Here is a 21,483-nt window from a genome sequence, read left to right as displayed (position 1 = left end):
TTCAACATCCTCTCCAGTGCCCACTGTCCAAGGGGATGCTCCTGCATGAATGCTCCTGCTCAGAGCAAATAGAGTTAGATGTGGACCAGCATGGTTCTTTCCATCGTCCTCTTCCTCTTCCACTGTCTAAGCGGATGCTGCATGAGCAGTAAATTCGTAGAGGTTCTCAAATAGGCTAAATGTTAGCATTTCGTTTATGTGGACAAGGGAAGAGAAATAGGTAAGGAGCCATTTTCACTTGGCTTAGTAGGCATATGGGGGAAATGACTGTATAACTTTTGTCTGTTAATATGTTATTTTTTATCTGTGGTTATTTGTAGTAGGGTGGAAACAGCTGCACCCTTTGGCTCTTGCAGTCAGACAATTGGTTCTATTAAATAGCCTTTTCCAGCGTTTTCCCCCAGCAGCTGTTTGACCTCCAAGAAACCCGTCTGAAGCAATTAATAATGTTCAAAGAGAAAACAGGCTGCTTAGCCACACACAGAGGTCTAAGATTGTAGTCACTTTTAGTATGTTAGTGTGCTTTCAGAATGCATCCTTTACTGAATAGTTGCAGGCTATTTTTCAGCAAATGCCTAAGAAAAGTGATTATGGGCATGTCCACCCTTAAAAAGTCTGATTCATAAATCATCAACATGATGACATTTTCATGCTATTCACAATGCATTATTCTAGGTACATGATTATGTATTGTTTAACCGGGTGGTAAGCATCTCATTATGACTATGTAAACTTAGAGGTGGGATGGGTTATAGCACTGAGATGGAGCTTTAGGGCTAGATGTTCCTAGATTTAAATCCTCACTTCATAGTTCACCATATCTATGACCTGTTTATACCTCAGTATTTTTGAGTGCTAATTTTCCAAACTATAGAAGCCCTAGTACACAGATAATGATGTATATTGCAACGTAACTAAAAGAAAATCTTTTTTCATCTTTTCATCTCAAAGAAATGGTAAGTGATTGAGGTAATGACTGGGCTAATGACCCTGGTTTGATTCTGGTGCAATATATACGTGTATAGAATATGTCTATTACAAATAAAACCTTGTGACTGGGCAGGAGTGGCATATGTCTTTAATCCCAGCACTCAGAAAGCAGAGGCAGATGCATCTCTGAGTTCGAGGCCAGCCTGGTCTACAGAGTGAGTTCCAAAATAGCCAAGGGTAGGCAGAGAAACCCTGTTTCAAAAAATAAAAATAATTAAATAAAAAATAAACACTTTATAAATTCCCAGACTACTAGGCAGGCCTATAAAGCACTTGATACATATTGAAAACTCCAATTAATCAGGTGACCATCATATGACAATTAATTGGTGTCCATTAACTATCCAATCTTACCTAAGCATTTAGAAGACAAGCAAAAAAAAACCTCTTTGTTATATGGAAGTTGCATTGTAGATAAGGAAGACAGACAACAGCAAAAACACATTTTATGCTATTGTAGAAAACAATAAAGGCTGTGGTGAAAACAAAAAATAAGAGGGGTGTTGGGTTGGGACTAGCAGAAAGATCTTGAGTGTTATATAGTGTGGTCAAGGTCGGGCCCTTTGGGAAGAGATTATCTTGGAAGATGTATGGGTAAACGTAAGTGAATGAACCACAGAGCCATGAGGGAAAGTGAACTCGGTACAGAGATAACAGTCTGAACCCTAGGGCAGAAGTCTCAGCTGGAGCTATAAGTAAACTTGGAGCTTAGCATCTGACTGGCATAAACTCTGTAAGATACATAGAGACTAGACCAAAACCAAAAAGTAAAGAAGGAAGGAAGGAAGGAAGGAAGGAAGGAAGGAAGGAAGGAAGGAAGGAAGGAAGGAAGGAATCACTATCAACTAGGCACCAGCAGATGACAATTTTCAGAAAAATAAAAAAAGGAACCAGAAAAAAAGGCAAAAGGGACACCAGAGACGTGGGATCAAAGTGGACAATGAGACGTTGGGCAGCCAAGAGAGAAAAGGAAGAGAGGAAGGGGACTCTGCACAACACTCTGTGCAGTTACAGTAAGATGAGCAACCTCACTGTGTACCATACTGAAGTTGTTTATTTTCTCAACCTTAAAGGTCAAATCATCTAGCAAAGGAATAAACAGTACTGTAGCCCTGACAATAGAGAGTGCCTTGGAATGAAAATACACCAGCAAAAGAAAAAAGAAAAAATACATCAGTACCTGAGATCTCTTGTGGCATGTGTGATTCCCCTAGTCAAAGACCACTGTATTTCTTGGCCCACAGCAAGTCAGTCCCATTGAGCAGTCCCCTGAAGAAGGGTACAGTCGGGGGTGTCTGACAGTAAGAGTCAGGAAGAACTGACCCTCAGGAGGGATTAATCTTGAAACCTGTGATTCCAGGATTGTCTGGATGAGCCTTCCGGAGGTACTATAAGGAAGAAGCACATGCCTGTAATGCCAGGAGCAGGCAGATAAGGCAGAAGATCAGGAGTTAGACACTAGTCTGATATCCGTAACGAGTTCAAAGCTAGCCTGGGCTATGTCAGGAGACTCCACCCCAAACAAGATCTATAAAGAAAATATTTCAAAAAAATTTTTTACAAAGGAAATTGTAAATAATTTACAAAATTATTTTACAAAGGAAATCAAGCAAGTATGGGGGCTCACAACTACAACCACAGACTCAGGAGGCTGACGTGGGAGATTGCCACAACTTCAAGGTGAGCCTAGACCTTGAACAGCTTTGAGACACTGAGACTATGGTAGTTTGAATATAATTGGCCCCCATAAATTCATAGGGAGTGACACTATTAGGAGGTGTGGCTTTGTTGGAGTGGGTATAGCCTTGTTGAAAGAAGTGTAACACTCTGGGTGTGGACTTTGAGTTTTCCTATGATCAAGTTATTCCCAGTGTCTCAGTTGACTTCCTGTTGCCTTTTGATCAAGATGTAGGCAGTGCCATGTCTGCCTGCAGGCTGCCATGCTCCCCAGGATGAAAATAATGGACTGAACCTCCGAACAGTATGTAAGCCACCACCTCAATTAAATGTTTTTCATTTTTGAGAGTTGCAGTAGTCATGGTGTCTCTAAGACAGAGACCCTATCTGAATACAAAAACTATTTCTAACTCTTAACCTTAGGCTTACGTCAATTCAGGCCTCCAGAAGTCTGAAAAAGTTAGGAGTCAATTTCTCACACAAGACCTAGAATCAAAGATTCTAGAAAAAGTGTTTCAAATATTCATCCTAGAAATAACTACTCTAGGATGTGTGTAATTGCCTAATATCCACATTTATATCTATGTGCATACCTAAGCACTGAGATTCCATTTGCTTTATCCTTTCTATTCATCCACGTTTGGTGCTGCTATAACAACTACCACCAGCTGTGTAAATTATAAACAACAGAAGTTTATTTGGCTCTTAGTTCTGAAGACTGGATATTTCAAGGTCAAGAGGTTGCATCTGGAGGGGTATCTGGCTGTATCATAAAGTAGTGGAAGCTATCATATAATGTTTAAAAAAGCTCAAGGAAGGAAAAGAGAGACTACACACACACACACACACTTTTTTTTCCAGTTTTTCGAGACAGGGTTTCTCTGTAGCTTTGGAGCTTGTCCTGGAACTAGCTCTTGTAGACCAGGCTGGCCTCGAACTCACAAAGATTCAACTGCCTCTGCCTCCCAAGTGCTAGGATTAAAAGCATGCTCTACCACTGCCCAGCAACACACACACTTTTTAAACTAGTGTAATACACTCACAAAGTGGCCTGTGAGTCTAACTACCTCTCCAAAGTATATGTGTGTTAAATTTCCTCCTGCATTTTGGAAGAGATGCTTAAACCACACCTTGTTTCTGGGTCCAGATTAGGAAGAATTCTGGGTATTTTACCTCTTAACAATCATCAGCAATGTTTTAATACATTCCCATAGGTACTCAATCCCAGAGCCTATAGACTACCTTTTAGTATTAGTATTACAGTATTATTACTAAAAAAAAATATTCCTTGCAATATATTTTGATGATGTTTTCCCCTCTCCCAATTCCTACCAAATCCCCATCCCCCTACCCATCCAACTTTTTGTCCTTTCTTTTGCTCTCTCTCTCTCTCTCTCTCTCTCTCTCTCTCTCTCTCTTTCTCTCTCTCTCTCTTAAAAAAAGAAACATAAAAATGAAAATCAAATTAAGTTGAAGAACAATACAGGAAAAAAAAAGCCAAAACAAAGCAATATGAAAAAAATCCACAAAAATAACACTGAGTTCCTTTTGTGTTTGCCACCTACTCGTAGGCATGGAGAGTTCCCTGAATTGTGGTTGATAAACTTAGTGATCCTGGAGAAAATTGATTTTCCCTTTGCCAACAGGTATCAAATGCAGATAGCTTCTTGGCCAGGAGCAGAAGGCTTTGTTCAATTCCCCTCCCAATTCTGGGATCCCATCTGACTCAAAACCGTGCAGGTCTTATGTGTGCTGCCACAGTCTCTATGAGTTCATACGTGTACCAGTGCTATTGTGTCTGGGAAAACAATGTCCTCAGAGTCAACCATCACCTCTGACTCTTACAATCTTTCCACTGATCCCTGAGCCTTAAGAGGTGAGGTTTGATGGAAAAATTTTGACTAAGTGCTCCAGAGTCCATTGCTCTCTGCTTATGGTCCAGTCATGGATCTCTGAGGTAAGTCCCAAGAAGAAGCTTCTCTAAAGTGGGTTGAGCAAGGCACTTCCGTCAGTATAAAAGTTTGTCATTGGGAATCATTTTAATGCTGTGTTCCTTTAGAATAATAACAGTATTAAGTTCTCCCCTAGACCCATAATCTCTGTAGTCTCAGGTTCTCGGTCGCTTTAGTAGTGTTAAGTAGTGTTAAGTTTAGTAGTGTTAGTGTTAAAATGGGCTCCATCTTGTGGAGAGGACCATAAATCAAATCCAAAAGTGGTTGGTTACTCCCACAACATGTGTGTCTCTGTTGCATCAGTATGTCTTACAAGGAGGCCACTGTTGTAGGTCATAGCATTCATAGATGGGTGATATTAATGATTACCTTTCTCCTCTGGTAGCATGCAGAGAACCTTCCAGTACCGTGAATATAAGTTATGAAGCTTCTGGTTAAGCACCAGCTCAACTTCTCTGCTTTCTATGACATATATAAGCATTCTCTTCAGCAATTGGGCCTTACCATCAGGTTGTGGAGAGTAACCAATAGCTAGACAAGAGATTTGAGGATTTCCATGTGGCCCCATTGAACAACTCACCAAGATGTAACCCGTTCCTGGCACTAGTGGTCTTACTTGATAGTGTAAGATGTCTAGTTCATGCCATTTTCTTTATTACTATTTAGTGACTCTATATTATTTTCAAATATTTATATATTTTAAGAAGCTTCTAAAGTAAGAGGTTTCCATATGGTTTTGTAAATGGCCTTTAGTGTAAGCAATCTTTCCCCATATTCTCTCCCTTACCCTTCTCTTCCTTCCCTATTTAAGTCTCCCATTCTAGTTTTCCATTTGCCTCTCCATAATACTATATCTTATTTCCTCCTTCCTTGGAAGATCCTTTCCTCCTTTCCAGTACCTTACTAGGTACATAAACTCTGTGGTTGTTCCTATTATAGCACATATATTGAAAGCCTAAAAACTAACATTCACATGTAAAAGAAAACATATACTATTAGTCTTTTGGGGTCTGAGTTATCCCACTCAGGATAATTTTTCTATCTCTATTTATTTACCTTCAAGTTTATAATTTCAAAACTCTTAACAGCTAAATGATGTCTTATTGTCATTCAATTCTAAAAAGGTTTTAATTTCCTTCTTGAATTCTGTATTGACTCATTTTTCATTCAGTAGTGAGCTTTTTAGTTTCCATAAGTTTGTAAACTTTCTGTTGTTTCTACTGTTGTTGATACAGAGCTTTAATCCATGGTAGTTATGTAGAACGCAGGGTATTGTTTCAATTTTTGCTATATCTGTTGATATTTGCTGTGTTTCCAATAGGAGTTGCATTTTGGAGAAATTCCTATGAGCTGCTGAGAAGAAAATATATGCTTTAGTGTTAGGTAGAATATTCTGTAGATGAATGCTTTGAGCTACACGTTTCTCCCAGCCTGTCTTCGAGATTTGAACTCTCTCCTCCACTCTCGTACTCTGTTGGTGAGGCTTACATCTGAAGTTTTTGTTTGACCTCCTAAATTTTCCATTTCCAGTTTTAATTCAGTTTGCGTTTTCTTTCATGATTCTACTTCTTTATTAAATTCTACTCTCATGTATCGAAATGCTTTTACTATTTCATTCAACTATTTATGCTTTCGTGATCTTCATTAAGGCATTTATTGGTATCCTTTTTAAGGTCCTTGAACATATTCATGGTTGCTATTTGGATGACATTTCAGTCCGCTGACCTTAGAAAATGTCTGTTCTGCTTTCAAGTCCAGCTTTCTCCTTGAGGTAACTTGCTCGCACCTCACGTTCACAATCTGTGTTCCCCTCCATTCACTTTGCACTTACTGTTTGTGCAGCCTGTGACTGTCACTCATATGCTCTATGAAAGAGGCCTAGTGGCAAGCCCCAAACACCACAGGATATTGCCAAGGTCTCCAACAGTGTGATAGTTAACACTTCATTACAGCAAGATTCAATGGTGGTTGGCTTATTGGTATGTTTTATTTTGTTTGTTTGCTGATTTTTGTCAAACACATATCTTACCTCTCCATTCTGACAGTGAAATTCTTTGCAAGAAGAGGAACTGTTTCAAATCTCTTAGACCCCACTGACTCCCAGTGAAAATCAGGAAATGCTATAATTGAAATGTACAGTGTTCCCCACAGACAAGTGTTTGAGCATTTAATCCCCAGTTAATCGTCTTGTTTGGGAAAATTGTGGACTCTTTGAAACAAGTGGCAAGGCTAGCAATGGTGAGTCAATGGGGACTAACTTTTAGAATTAGACCTTCATCCCTGTCTCCAGCCCACACTCTTTTTTTTTTCCTGCATCTGGACCACAAGTTCTGCCATGCCAGACCAAGCCACCTCAGCCTCCATGTCTTCCCTACCACAGTCTCTATCCCTTGAACTGCAAGCTTTCCTGTCATGGCATCTGTCATGGTGATGAGGAAGGTGAGAAATATAGGTAATAAAAAATAACTTTGGTCTCCTCATCCTCATTTATATTGGTTAACAGACACAAGAGATGTAGCTGAACAGTTTTAATAAAAGCATTGAGAGCAGGTAGAGCCCTACTGCTATTCTACGAAGCTCTCTAATCATAACTTCATAATTAATACTTAATGAAAGCTAACTCACTAGGCTACACTGTTTTGTGAGTTACATTTATAACTCTAGATAGTTTGTGATCCATCTTACACTTCTAGAGGTATCATAAATTTTATAAATCCATCTGAGACATTGTTCATTAATTCCAAATTCCATAGCCAATTGCTTATTAGATAATGGATAATTAATTGACTTGGCAAAAACATAAGCTCTCAATAGTCATATTCAACACCCAACCTAACCCAGCTTCTCCCCCCAAAACAAATTTCTCTGCTTCAGTTGATGGATGATATTCTTTCCTCACACCAAAACACCCAGATATCCAGAATGTTTTTTCTCTCTCATCCTATGTCCCTAGAATCTTTTTGATTCTACCAAAAATATTAAAACACAGCTCTAACAATTCCCACCACAGCTACTGTTACCACTTTAGACCAAGCCTCTATCATCAACCATACAATTCCATCCTATTGTCGCTTCTCCCATCTTTGAAAGGCTCCTGTACTAAAAATTATTGGTGGAAATCTATAGCCCTAACAGTGGTTTACAGGGTACTACGGGATTGAGATCTATCATCTTCCCAGATACATCTCCTGCCATTGCCCTTCCCTTGGTGCCCACCTCTAATAGCATTAGACTGATCCTACAGCTGTAGGTCTTTCCAAGGGCTTTTCCTGGTATGTTCTTGCCCTTGGTGCCTTCATGGCTAAGTTCCACTTCCCCATAAGGCCTTATTCAAATGTGACTTTCTTATCTAAGCTATCATAACTACGCAGTTCTAAACTGAAATCTTCATTCTCCTCCATACTTCTTTCTCATACTTTCTTTCTCTTCTGTTTCTTGAGAAAGCATCTCTCTTGGTCATCAAGTACAGAATGCGCAACTGAGCAAGGATCTCGTTTGCTGGTTCTCTGAACTCCATCTCTGTGTCTGCATCTAAGCTCTGTTTTCCAGGAGCTACTCCCAGCCAGTCATTGAATATGACAGGAATACTAGCATGAGCTCATTCCTACGGGACACAGAAGCACTCTGATAACTGCCCTGGAGCCCAGGACTCCCAAGTGTTATGACCCATGTCCCTTAGACAGCACTGTACAATCAGCTGCTCCCACACAACTTTCCCTTTCCCTTCAGATTCTCAAACTGCTCCAGTTTCAGCCTTTTCTACTTACCTCCCAATTTTCCGTCTTGTATTCATGTCTCGTAATAAACTTTTGCCCACATAGCCTTTCTTAACATTTGTTTCTCAGAGAGCCCAGTATAATACAATCACCTTATATATTGCATTTTATATTTGACTTTTATTGTTTGCTAGAATATGAATTTCTAGAGAACAAGACTTTGCTTATTTAAGCATCACAAACACCTAGCTCATTGGCGGCTGATGGGTAACCAGTAAGTGAATGAAGGGGAGAATGCCTGAAAGTGTTTGAAAAATATTATCAGCTTTAACAATGTTAATTATGTTAATGAAAAAAACACACAATACTTACCAGCTCCCACAATTCTCCCCCATCATAAATTCCTCTTGCTTGCCTCCCCTGCCCCAGTAGAAAATTCTTTGCATTTCCCTACAGCAGAAATGAGATTTGGGGGATAAATTGATTTTAGGAAAAGATCCCCATTATTGATTGGGTGACTGCCCATTAGTTTTGGCAAGCAAACGCAGAACTGACTGAGATATTCATCATGGCTGTTCTCTTGCCCTTAACATCTGTCGGGATCTACAGTTAAATAAGCAAAATCAAAAACTTTGAAGGTTTAATCTTTTTTCTTTTTGTTTAAATATTCATCTAAGAATAATCAAATTTGATCCCTGCCTAATTCAGGCTCTTATTGTCTTTTCCTAAATATCTCTCAAGAACAAGAGAACAAAGATCAACTTTTCTCAAGCATGACCTCAGACTCTTTTTGAAGTATATTTTTAATCATGTGTGTAGGCCACGTGGCCCCCATGTGTGTAGGTGGCCTGCAGAGGTCCTGGTGTCAGACCTCATGGATCTGAGGTTACAGGGGATTATGGGCTCTCTTCCATTTTATTCCCAGACAGATCTCAAAGGCCACGCCAGTGTCACACCTCTTCTGTCAGAGACACGCCTTCTAGTCCTTAAAACAGTTCACTAACTTTAGATCAAGCATTTGAATGCTCTCAGCTGCTTCTCCAGCACCAGGCCTGCCTGCTGCCACGCTCCCCACCATGATGGTCACGAGTTCACTCTCTGCAACTGTAAGCCAGCCCCCAGTTAAATTGTTTATAAGTTGCCGTGGCCTTGGTGTCTCTTCTCGGCTTTAGAGCGGTCCCTATAACAGAACCCTTTATAGATTCTTATGCTTACCCATATAAACTCCCATCTGTATTCATGTAGTTAACAGAGGCCACGATTCCCATGGCAGAGAAAGAACATTCAGTATTTATCTTTCTGAGCATGGGTTACTTGACATAAAATAATGTTTTCCAGTCCCATCCATTTCTCCTACAAATTTCATGACTTTGGTTTTCTTTATGGATGAGAAAAATACATTTTCTTTATCCATTCGGCTGCTGACAGACATGAGGACTCATTCCATTTCCTTTCTACTGTGAAAGGAATTGCACTCAGCATGGATAAACAAGTGTCTTAACAGGAGGACATAGCATCCTGTGGGTATTTCCCCAGGAGTGATGGCTGGATCATATGGGCAGCTCTATTTTATTTATTATTTATTTATTTTACAAACCTCCACACCTGTTGTAAAAAGAGCGGCGGGCTACTTTCCCTGCACCTGGCCACCCACATGGCTAGCTTAGCTTATGCCCCGAAATAATTACACGGAAACTGTATTCTTTTAAACACGGCTTGGCCCATTACATCTAGCCTTTTCTCGGCTAACTCTCGCACCTGGACTAGCCCATTTCTAATAATCTGTGTAGCCCACGAGCTGGCTTACCAGGAATGATCTTAACCTGCATCTGCCTGGAGTGGGAGAATCATGGCGACTCTCTGACTCAGCTTCTTTCTCCCAGCCTTCTGTTCTGTTTACTCTTCCTACCTATGTTTTAACCTATGAGGGCCAAGCAGTTTCTTCATTGCTTAACCAATGAAATCAACAGATTGATATATGACACTCCCACATCACACACCGGTTTCTACAGTGGCTACATTAGTTGGTGCCCCTACCAACAGCGTACATGCTCTTCTTCCCCACATCTTTACCATCAGACTTTACCTGTTTCCTGGATGGCGGCCATCCTCACTGCTTTAATTTGTATTTCTGATGGCAAAAGATGTAGAACACTTCTCAAATACTTGTTGGCCATGTATATTTCTTTTTTTTAAATTTGTATTTCTTCTGCTTGGATCATTGGCCCATTGATTTGTTTGGGTGTCTAATGTTTGCTGCTCTTTATGTCTTCTAGATATTAATCCCCTTGTGATTTCAGATTCCCGAAAGGAATGAGCTTCCTGTGCAGGTGACGGACTCAGGGTGTGGCTTCTGTGGGTGGGGAGATCGGAATAAAAGCATGACGCAACCTTATTTCACTAAGCCCTATAAAATTCCTCCAGAATAGAATAACATAGGGTTCTGCCTAAAGCTTTCCATCCAGCCCTTAGGCATCCTGAGTGCTTGCTTGGTAGAGGAGAATGCTGGGGTCCTATTCCCTCATAAAGATCGATTTAACCTTCAGCCCGTGTCTCTCTTTGCCCTGTGTCCTTGGACATTGCTTAATGAATGTCTGTCACAAAGTCAGACAGCTGACATTCCCATCCCGGCTTTGCCACTCATTAGCCATGTGGCAAGTGATCTCCCTGAGCCTGGAGCCTCATTTTAAAATAGGAATAATAGCACCTATCACTCAACACCTCTCAGATAAATAAGACGAAATGCTTTTGTCTATGAACAAATATTAGCTACTGCTATTACAATGATCAGAAAGACAAAGAAATGTAAGCCATGCGTTCAGTGCCAGGCTTGTCTACTTAAGCTCTCCGACTGAATGGTGACATTAAGGGGCTGATAGCATCCGAACACATAATAACGTGGTGGGCAGTAATTGGGGTTCACGACATCAAACTGCACCTAAAGAATAGGTAGGGAAAAGAAAACAAAGTCAATTGCAGCGCTTCCTGGTCTCTGCTTTGACCCGAGTTTCACCGGGCTTCACTGCCTTCCTCTAAAGAATAGGGACTGTCCACCCAGGGTCACAGAACGCCTGGTCACACTTTCACAGGCACCCTCCATTCTCTTGCATAACTGCTGAGGTCAAAATGGACACCTTCCTGAAATTAAATAGTGTCATTTCTGAATGGGATCCAAAACAGGAGCTGCATTCCCCAGACGTCCAAGGATGGCACCAAGAGCTCCCAGGGACCTAGCGTTTCAAAATCGGCACCTTAACACCTTTGATTTTTGTGGAGACCTAAGATTCCAAGGTCGTGACAGAAGGCTAAAAGTGGGAGCTAGGGAGGGGAGGGGAGCTTAATGTAAATATTCTGCTGTAAGGGTTCTTAAGTAACCGCAGACTACAGAAGCCATTATTATTACCTAAAGACAAGCAGAGGGAGAATGACAAACGATTAGCTTGGCACTTCTGCCCCAGTATGTGTGTGTTTCTCTCTCTCTCTCTCTCTCTCTCTCTCTCTCTCTCTCTCTCTCTCTCTCTCTCTCTCTCTAAGCTCTGAGGCCAGCGTGAGGCAAACTAAGTGAGGTAACTTTAAGCATACAGACTCACAACACACAGTGCGTGCTGCAGGAACCCTGGCTGCTCTGATACTCCACACGGCAGTTCCCTGTGCTACTCCGGGAAAAATAATGACTTGGCTAAGGAACAGTTAATAAGAAAATGTGCCGCGCTAACCGTGCACAGAACAACAAAGAGCTGGCAGCCCCTGAAGGAAAAGGGCTTGTGCGGCTGCCGTTCAAACTTGTCAGTCAACTCCTGCCAACAGCCTCAGCGTCTGCCTTCCCAGCACACCCTCATTACTACATGTGTCTGTCTGGCCTCGTCTGTGCCTCAGCTCAGAGACGCTCCTGACAAGCCGGGGCTCTCTTCCTTTCTCCCTGGTGCAAAGAGCGGATTTCTCTCCACGTATCTTCTGTCACCTCTCCCTCCTCTCTCCAAGGAGGCACCTTGATTTATGGTAGCTTGGGACTTCCTTCAGCGTCTGCCTGTCCTTGACTTCTAGAATGGAAGAAGCTGAGCTGGTGAAGGGAAGACTCCAGGCCATCACAGTAAGTCTGCGTAGTTTTAAGTCATTAAGGTGGCTGCTTAGATGAGCGGCACCGTTGCTAGCTGTCATTGTCTCCCAGTCCTCCTAAGTGGAAAAACAGAACTGTCAGCCTTTGTGGACTCCTCTCTGTTTCTCTTAACCCTTGTGACCCCCTGTGACACTGGGGCTTCGGAACCTGAGATCAAGGGAGATGCTTCTCTGCATTTTACCGTTGGTGTTGGTGTTTTAAACAGCCATCAAGAGGTTTTTTCTTAAGGACTTTGTAAATCTCCCTCATCTTCTGTGGAGATTAGATGCGTAGTTCTTTCCTTCAGGTCCTTTAGCCTGACAAAAATTTTTAATAGCTACCCAATCATGAAACTTTTCAAAGCAATGACTATAACCCCCAGAAGTTAATTTTCTTAAGAAGGAGACCAAAAGGAAGAAAATGTGAAACTTTTTCATTCTTAGTGTTAGAGTATACTCCAGAAAACCTAACCGAATTAAAGCAAAGCTCTGTATCCACTCAAGCGAAGTGTTAAACGGGAGGAAAGTGGGGAAGGCACGGGCCAGCGTAATTCTCAGAGATCAGTTTTCCAGGGCAGACACGGCCTGAATAAGATCTCGATAAAGGAATGCCATGCATGAGATGGATTGGAAAATACTTTCCTAATGCCAGGAAGAAAATTAGTACATTTTATGTTTGTTCTGGGAAAGAGTCAAAGCAAGAAATGAATTACTTTTCTTAACTGATACCATTCTTTTGCTTTTTGCTTCCAAAATGTTGTATCTGGCAGTTAGTTACCTGGAAGTCCCTGGCCCAATCATCCGTCATCGTTAGCTGTAACTTGCGATAGCATTTTTGAGGAGAAGCAACTTCGCAAGTCCACACCCCAATGTGTCACCTTTTCTTCCACTGAAATCAACTGTCAAAAAAGAAGTAAATCCTTTCCTCAGAGCTGATACGAAATCCTGGGAGGCAGGAGGCTATTCCTCTGTGCTCTTCAAAGTCTCGTATTAATTAAACTAATTCTAATTTGGGATTTTTTTTCTAACTCAGTGAATATAGTGGGGGTTTTTTTCTACACAGAAAAGATTCAATTAATAAAAATATTTTCTTCAGCAGTGAAAAGAAGCCAAGAGTCCAGAGATAAGATTGACACTTTTCTATAGAAAGTACTTTTTAATTTCAGAATTGAATTACTGTATTTTCCCTTAAAAAGAAAAGGAAAAAAAAAAAAACTTGGGCTGGATTTTTGTTTGTTTTGTTTTGTTGTTAAATCCAACCCCAGTTTCAGCTGTCCTTCTTGAAGGGACAGGAACTCCTCTGCCCTCTGTTGTTCTTGGCAGGGTCTTTGCACATTACAGCTGTCGTCTGAAGGTTACTTCACTGCCCTGAGTTGTTCAGAACTAGGCTCCTTTCCCCCACCCCAAAGATAACCAGACGAAACCACGCGCTGACGGAAGCTCGCTTCTCCCCTGTTTCTGCTACTCAAGTGGGGAACATCTTACTTTAAAGTCTTGTTAGGTATGGTTAGCAGCTCAGACCATTTAGTGAAGAAGCGCAAGGTCCAAACAGATGACTGATACAGTCACCCAGAGAGCCTGGGAGTTCTCACTGAGGGTTCAAATGCAACAGAGATAGAAGGCAGATTGAAATGCCTTAAAAGGGATTGAGTGGGTTGGTTCCTGAATACAGAGATATTTTTAATGATTAAAAATAATAAACTTTTTTTTTTGTGATGATCCTATGAGCCCAAACGTATTCCATTAGAGTTAATTAAGTCTTTGAAGTAAGGTCTCAAAATTTAGCTTGAAAGTAAAATTCTTGCTTAAAGCCTGCAGGGCAAAAACTGGCAGAAGTTTATAGGAATGAGTTTCCATTAGCCAGCCCACACCTCATGGGGCCCAACGTATTTGTCACCACCTAGAGGGGAAGTGAAGCAGTGCTGTGTCCATGGAAACAACACAACCACTCTCCTCCCGGGCACCCTGGGAAATGCCAGCTTTCTCCACCCTGGCCTTGCCCAGGAAGCCGCCCCGGCTATTCTTTCTACTTAGGAAAAGAAAACACGCAGTACACAGGGAACTAACTGTCAAGGATTATCTCGTTTCTAAACGGCATTAAAATTATGGGACCCCAATCCAGACCAAATCATTTGGCCATTCTCCTACAGTAAAATACTTTCTAGATACCTCAAAGACCGCACCAGGAGCGTTTTCCTAGGGCACAGAGACACAGCGACACACAGACTTCATTGGGTAAAGAAAGAAAGCAAAAACAAACTTTGACTCTGAGAGAAGAGTTTGGTATTTTTTATTAAATTGTAATCGTCTAACTCCTAGCAATAAAATAAAATAAACTCCATTATTATACTTACTCCACAGGGTTTCAACTGACTAAAAAGGTATTCTTCTTACTGTGAATAATTGAAAAAAATTCATCTGCACATAATTTGGCTGAACCAAGTGACAATATTACTGTAAAAATATTTTAAGCCTGTGATGATGCCATTCCTTTCTCACACCAGAAAATTTAATTTTAAGATTATTCCTAAATTTTCTCAAAGATTTAAAAACAATAAAGACTTATTTTGAGAGTCCTCAGGAAAAATAATGTAAAAGAGGGCATTTGGATCTGAATGCTCCAAATAGACTTTTTTATTTCATTATCTTCGCATTCTGCTTCTATCGCTCCACCCCATAGCACCTCCTCACTGCTAAATTGATGAGCAAAATACTCTTTAGCCAATGAGTTCCATTTCCAACCATGATCTGAAAACTTTACACTGACTAAATATTATGCTTTGAACCTCAAAAGTTTCTTATTAGTATACATTTAGCTAATGATTGATTTCTATACAAACAAAACACAGTTGAAATAGACCTTTAATTCCCCCCCCTTTTTTTTAAATGAGGTTCCACTAGGTAGCCCCGGGTGCCTTTGAAGTCACCACGTGGACAAGGCAGACCTTGAACTCACAGAGATCTGCCTGCTTCTGCCTCCCAAGTGCTGGGTTTAAAGGCGTGCGCCACCACGCTCAGCTGGAAATGCATATTTAGTGTTACTGGAAATGGCGATACCAATTTCTCTAGTACTTTGAGAGGTGTGCAGGATGGCATGCCACACTGACAGAGAGAGCTCTACAAAGTTACTCTCTGGAAGTAAACACAGTCCAGTTCCTGGAGAACAGAGAGATCCCCCTTAGCTGAGTAACATCCAGTCAGTCCACGTCCCCTTCCATGGGGAACATATTGTCGTATCTTATTTCCTCTGTGTATACTAGGACACACAGCACCTAACGTAGCACTGCTCAAATGGAAGTACTGGATTTTTTTTTTCAAGACAGGGTTTCTCCGTAGCTTTTTTTGGTTCCTGGAACCGCCCGGCTGAAGTACTGGATCTTAAACATATGGAGATTATACACGTGGGAACACAGGGTGTTTCTGGGCAATGTTCTGATGAATTCTGAGAACTGATGTCCATTTGCAGAGACCCAACCAGGACACGAGAGGTGATGAGTTAGCCGGTATGCTTATTCTCTCTTGAAGGCTTAACTTGGATGGTTAAGGATGTGCCTGTCACTCATCTGCTCACACCTTTCTTCAAAGTCTGATCATATATTGAGTCTTATGCATTGAATTTGCAAGCTTTATGAGGAGAAATTGGGGGCATCAGGTAGGAAGATGGAAAAGCGCTGCAGCTGTGAGTGGAATGGTTTGGGGGGCCTCCTGAGGGGGGCGACACCTGGGCACAGTCATGAAAGAGGTGAGCTCTGTCAAAAGTTAAACCCCAGCAGGAATCCTAAGCCAAAGCACCTGCCTAGGCCTCCCTCCATCTGGCAGGGGGCCACAGAAAGTCCTGACATTGCAATCTGAGCAACGGAGCCAGATTTGCAGGCCAAAGCTGCCCATGACGCAAAATAACACAGAACACAGCTCTCTCACATGGCCTGGATCCACTCCCTGGTTCTTCCCACTCCCAGTGAATATTTTCTTGACTTGTAACTACAGGAACTCGGGAGGCAACAAGTTCTTGTGTAAAACCGAGGAAATCTCCCCATCTTAGAAATGCATATAAAATCATAACCTAATACTAAGTTTCGATAGTTCTTTAGTTCACAGTACCTATCCCTGGACACGTCCACTCACCGTGTTCTGGTTTTGTCAATATTTGTGATCATCTAGCAGTCAGTAAAGTGACTGATCACCCAGAACCAGGACGTCCTGTTGAAACGTGAGGGCCCCAGTACACAACCGAAATGCAAGGACCCAATATTTGAGATTTCAAGGTAGTGACATCAGAATGTTAGAATCAGAGCTGATCCCTTCTGGGCACACTGTCTCTTGTGACATCACAGGCCACATGCCCCCAAAAGTCATTCGTTTTGTATGTTCCAGGCCCAGCATATCCACCTTCTCTGCCCATTCTACATGTACAAAAGAAACAGTGAGCCCCGGAGCAAGCAAGCCCGGTGATTGATTAACTATGTACCTCTTAATTGTATTTGGGCCGCTGTATTGCGTAGAAGTCCAAAGACTTAAAATGTATAATGCACATACATTGTGTGCACCATGAACCAGCACACCTCCGAGTTAAGACATAGCTATAAAAACAGCTTCTGTTTTGTCAGGAGTGTGAAGACACCACAATCTCCTGAAGAGCCCTTGAGCCAGAATGTTCAAACAATGAAGCTCTGCTGTTTTCCATGGTCCTGTACCAAGATTACATGTTCCTTCCAGAGAAGGCCGTGTTTCTTTGCCAAACATAACGGCCCACCCATCCAGGAGGTTGTGTGATGAGGTACAATAATTCTGATAGCTCATTAAGGAAACTGCTTTCTGATAGTGGGAAGGTTTTTCCAATGTGCTACCGAATGATAAAACCACTCTGCTAGATGCTCTACTGACAGGATTTTCTGGTTCTCAACTGGATGGTCAAAAAAAAAAAAAATGCTTCTTTAGAAAACGGTGATTAGGATAAACTCTAGTCTCCAATGTTTAACTACAGACTCAACAAATGTCGCCTATCTCAGTGCTAATATTGAAACCGAATTTCCACTTCCCCATCTCTAAGTCTCAACCCTTACTCACCATGTGTGTTTCATGTGGGGCAAGAAGCATCCTTGATGGATTCTTCACTGAACCTCACTTTCCAACATACATGATTCCTCTACCACCGGTAGGGTCCTCCCACCTTCTTTGGTCCGCTATGACGAGAGTGGGCAGAGAGGGCCTGGTGCCATTTCAAGAGCACTTGGTACTTGTCTAGGAAGGTGTGAAGGACTCAAAGTCAACACTCAAGATAGACATCCATTACCTCCGCCCCATCCCACATCCATTGAATCATTTCCTGCCTTCCAGAACTTAGTAAATCCAGGATAGCTTTGTATCTTTCAGCTACCCCAGCAATGAACTCAACAGTAGCTGATATACCAAAATAGTAATAACAATAACAACAACAACAATAATAATAAAAATAGTAATAACAATGAGTGACTGAGTGAGCAAATACTGTTCAAGCTCTGAGGGGGGAGAAGCAAGCTAATAATCACGTGGCCCACTAATACATGTTTTTTTCCACTCAAGACCCAGCCATAACTTGTTTGTGTTTGTTAGTCGTCCATATTTGTGTGGTCATTGTTAGACAGAGGAGTCAAAGAACAGAGCCGAAACTGCTAGAACGTCCTGTAAGGTTAGGAAACAAGATTAACTTTGCAGCATGAAATGAGATTTAGAAAACTGGATCTTTTGAGCTTATTCTGTAAGGAGTAGTGACAACCCAAAGCCCTACTGCCATGGCCGATGTAAAGATGAAGGTACTGGGGCTGGAGAGACAGCTCAGCAGTTCAGAGGACTGATTGCTCTTCCAGAGGACTTGGGTTAGATTCTCAGTATCCACATGGTGATTCACAACCATCCTTAACTCTCTTTCCAGAGAATCTGAAACCCTCTTCTAGACCCTGCGGGCACTATACACATGAAACACAGACATGAATGCAAGCAAAACACCCACACACATTTTTTTAAAAGATACAAAAAATAAATAAAAACCAGCCTATGTTATTTGTTTAAATAAGAGAAAATAAGATGCTCCTTAACCACATGTAGAAATCATCACAGGACCCAAAAAACAGAGATTTCTTTCTCCACGCTCTCGCTCTCTTTATGCTTCTGTATCCAGTGCTTCTAGTGTGTGGGGGCTCTCCTGGATGCTCTTCCACGTGAGAACAATTCTCGGGGTTTGTTTCTTCTATTCGCTCACCTTGACTCCAAACAATGAAGTCACACAATTTCACTTTGTGATCTTCCAAGTTTCCTGAGAACATTTTTAACAACAAAATGCCAGTTCACTCTTACTTCATTCTTGAAAACTTGATACAGAACGCTATCTGGATGGTTTCTTCTATATGTTGTTGCATTTGGCTTCAGTTTTCCATCTTCTTACAGAGAACACTAAATGAGCTGATTTCAGGGAGGTAGCTCAGGTAGTGGGTTGTCTCCAAATAGACATTGTTGATTTTTAACCCCTAGAACCCACATTTAAAAATCCCTGTTGTAATAGGGTATGTTTATAATCTTGGGAAGTTAGAAACAGACAGATCCTGGAGCTTCCTGGCTCGTCAGCTCTAAACCAGTTGGCCACTGACCTTCAAACGTAGACACACACACACACACAACAGTCAATTTCAAATTAATATCCTTCTCTTGTTAACATTTTCACAAACTTACAAAACAGTGTTGTGTCTGAATTAAGGTTTCATTGCTGTGAAGAGACACCATGACCATGGCAACTCTTGTAAAAGAAAACATTTAACTGGGGCTGGTTCATAGTTTCAGAGATTTAGTCCCTTATCGTCATGGTGGGAAGCATGGCAGCATTCAGGCAGACATGGTGCTGGAGAAGGAGCTGAGAGTTCTATCTATCTGTCATCTGGATGGGCAGGCAGCAGGAAGTGAATATCACACTAGACCTGGCTTGAGCATTTGAGACCTCAAGGCCTGGCCCCCTAGTGACACACTTCCTCCAACAAAGCCAAGTCTACTCCAACAAGGCTACACCTACTAATAGAGCCCCTCCCTATGAGTCTATGGGGGCCATTTTCTTTCACACAGCAAGTGTGTTTAATTTTTTTTCAAGCTGTGATACCTGAGAGAACAACAAAGAGACGAAAGGTTCATTACAGCTCAGAGTTTCAGGAGTGTGGTCCTCTGTTGCTTGGCCTCCTACCCTTGGGCAGAGCATCATGATAGCAGAGGTATAAGTCTTCACAGGCCCTTCACCAACAGCCTGCCTGTCTCTAGCTAATCCTGATCTCCTGGAACTCACACCATCTCCTACATTAGCATCACCAGCTGAGGACCAAGCAATCACCACAGGAATCCGTGAGGAACATTTCATATTCACACCCTACAGTGAAGCTTTGTTTAAGGGCACGGGGAAACCACAAAATACTGCATTCCTGTGATCCAGGTATTCCTGGGTTCTTTCACATATATTATAGAAATAAAATGGTCCCAACCTCAAAGAGATCTGAGGAGGACAAAGTAAGTTAATGTGTTTATGTGCATTAAGTGGAACCAGAAGCAAGCACTTCATCAGTGTTAGCCATTATTTGGGTTGTCATAGCCCTCGTCTCTGGATCTGGAAATAATTAAACCACACAGGATCTGGGGGTGGGGGTGAGTTTCAAATATTGAATTTGTTGTTTTGAAGTGCTGAGGATAAGCCAAGGCTTCACATATAATAGGCAAAGAGTAACATTAAGCTACATCCTCACCCTGTCTTAATTTTCAGAACCAAACCCTGCCTTCCAGACATTCCTATCTAAATACAGCATCCCTTGTCTAAACACAACTCATTCTGCAATGTTGCCAAGGAATAGTCAATGAATTTATCAGTCTTTAAATACTCATAATACATCTTTCTACCTCTCCCAAAAATTGGGACATTTGCCATTTTATATCTTTTGATACCTTTCACTCCGTCCAAGATTCCATGGAGTTTACATCACACAAATTTTACAGTTTGTTTATAAACTTTTCTTCCCTCAAAATGAAGACCACCAGAGACTGAAACCCAGTTGTAGCTGTTGTAGGTTCCACTCCCTCTCAAGCATCAACTCTCTTTAGGTGCTCATGTCCTGCCCTTTCTAGGATCAAGATTTTTCTCCTACATTAAAAATATGAAAACAAAATACGAATAGAACACCCTCGTTTTATCTGTCATCTTAATACATGTACAATGTATTTATCTTCAGTAGTTTTACTACCTCCATCATTTTGCCATCAGCATAATGCACCACTCACTCATACATACACACACACACACACGCACACACACACGGTTGTTCCATGTTTCCCAGCTACATGTCATACTGAATGTTTGCAGTATTTATGCTACTAAAAATGGTTGTCCCTACCTTATCTTTTCGTTGTTGTTGTTGGTGGTGGTTGGTTGGTTAGTTTTGGGTTTTTTTGTTTTTTGCTATGTGGGGTCATTGGGAAGATCCCAGTTAGATATTAAACTTCTTAATCTAGCTTGTTTGTTTTCTCTCCTTCTTCTCTTCCTTTCTGAGATGATTTTTTTTCATTGTGTTTAGATATTTCCATTCACTAATTACCCTTGTCTTGTAATCTGTTTTCACTATTGACATATTTGTTCCCTTTCAAGCATTCATTTCCAGTATTGAGATCAAGCCTTCCTGCAGGCTGGGCAAGTGCTCTGCCACTGTGCTAGTCTTCCACCCACCTCGAGAATTTGTTAAGTCACTGTTTCCAAGAAATCTTGAAGTCTACTTTCACTAAAATCTAGTAAACTTCATGGAGTCAGAATTGTCTTTAAGAAATGTCTGTTCGCTGACAGACAGGGGTGGCATGTGCCTTTAAACCCAGCACTTGGGAGGCAGAGACAGGAGGATCTCTGTGAGTTTGAGGCCAGCCAGGTTTATAGAGAGAGTTCCAAGACAGGCTCCAAAGCTTCACAGAGAAACCCCTGTCTCAAAAAAACAGAAAGAAAGAAAGAAAGAAAGAAAGAAAGAAAGAAAGAAAGAAAGAAAGAAAGAAAGAAAGAAAGAGGG

At 41.4% G+C, this 21,483-nt stretch overlaps 1 protein-coding gene across 1 annotated transcript in view; it reads left to right on the top strand.

The window, feature by feature from the left end:
• The first annotated feature begins 11,915 nt into the window (after nucleotides 1-11,915).
• Palmd (palmdelphin) overlaps nucleotides 11,916-21,483 on the top strand; it is a 54,389-nt gene continuing 44,821 nt past the window's right edge. The window contains exon 1 of the mRNA XM_005357192.1: nucleotides 11,916-12,425. Within this exon, the coding sequence (XP_005357249.1) occupies nucleotides 12,381-12,425 (45 nt within the window). The 5' untranslated portion in view covers nucleotides 11,916-12,380. The remainder of the gene's footprint in view (nucleotides 12,426-21,483) is intronic.

The sequence above is a fragment of the Microtus ochrogaster genome, chromosome 21 (assembly GCF_000317375.1).
Source record: "Microtus ochrogaster isolate Prairie Vole_2 chromosome 21, MicOch1.0, whole genome shotgun sequence".
NCBI classification, from domain to species: domain Eukaryota; kingdom Metazoa; phylum Chordata; class Mammalia; order Rodentia; family Cricetidae; genus Microtus; species Microtus ochrogaster.
Note: the sequence above shows the minus strand (reverse complement) of the source record. Positions and strands in the feature narration are given on the sequence as shown.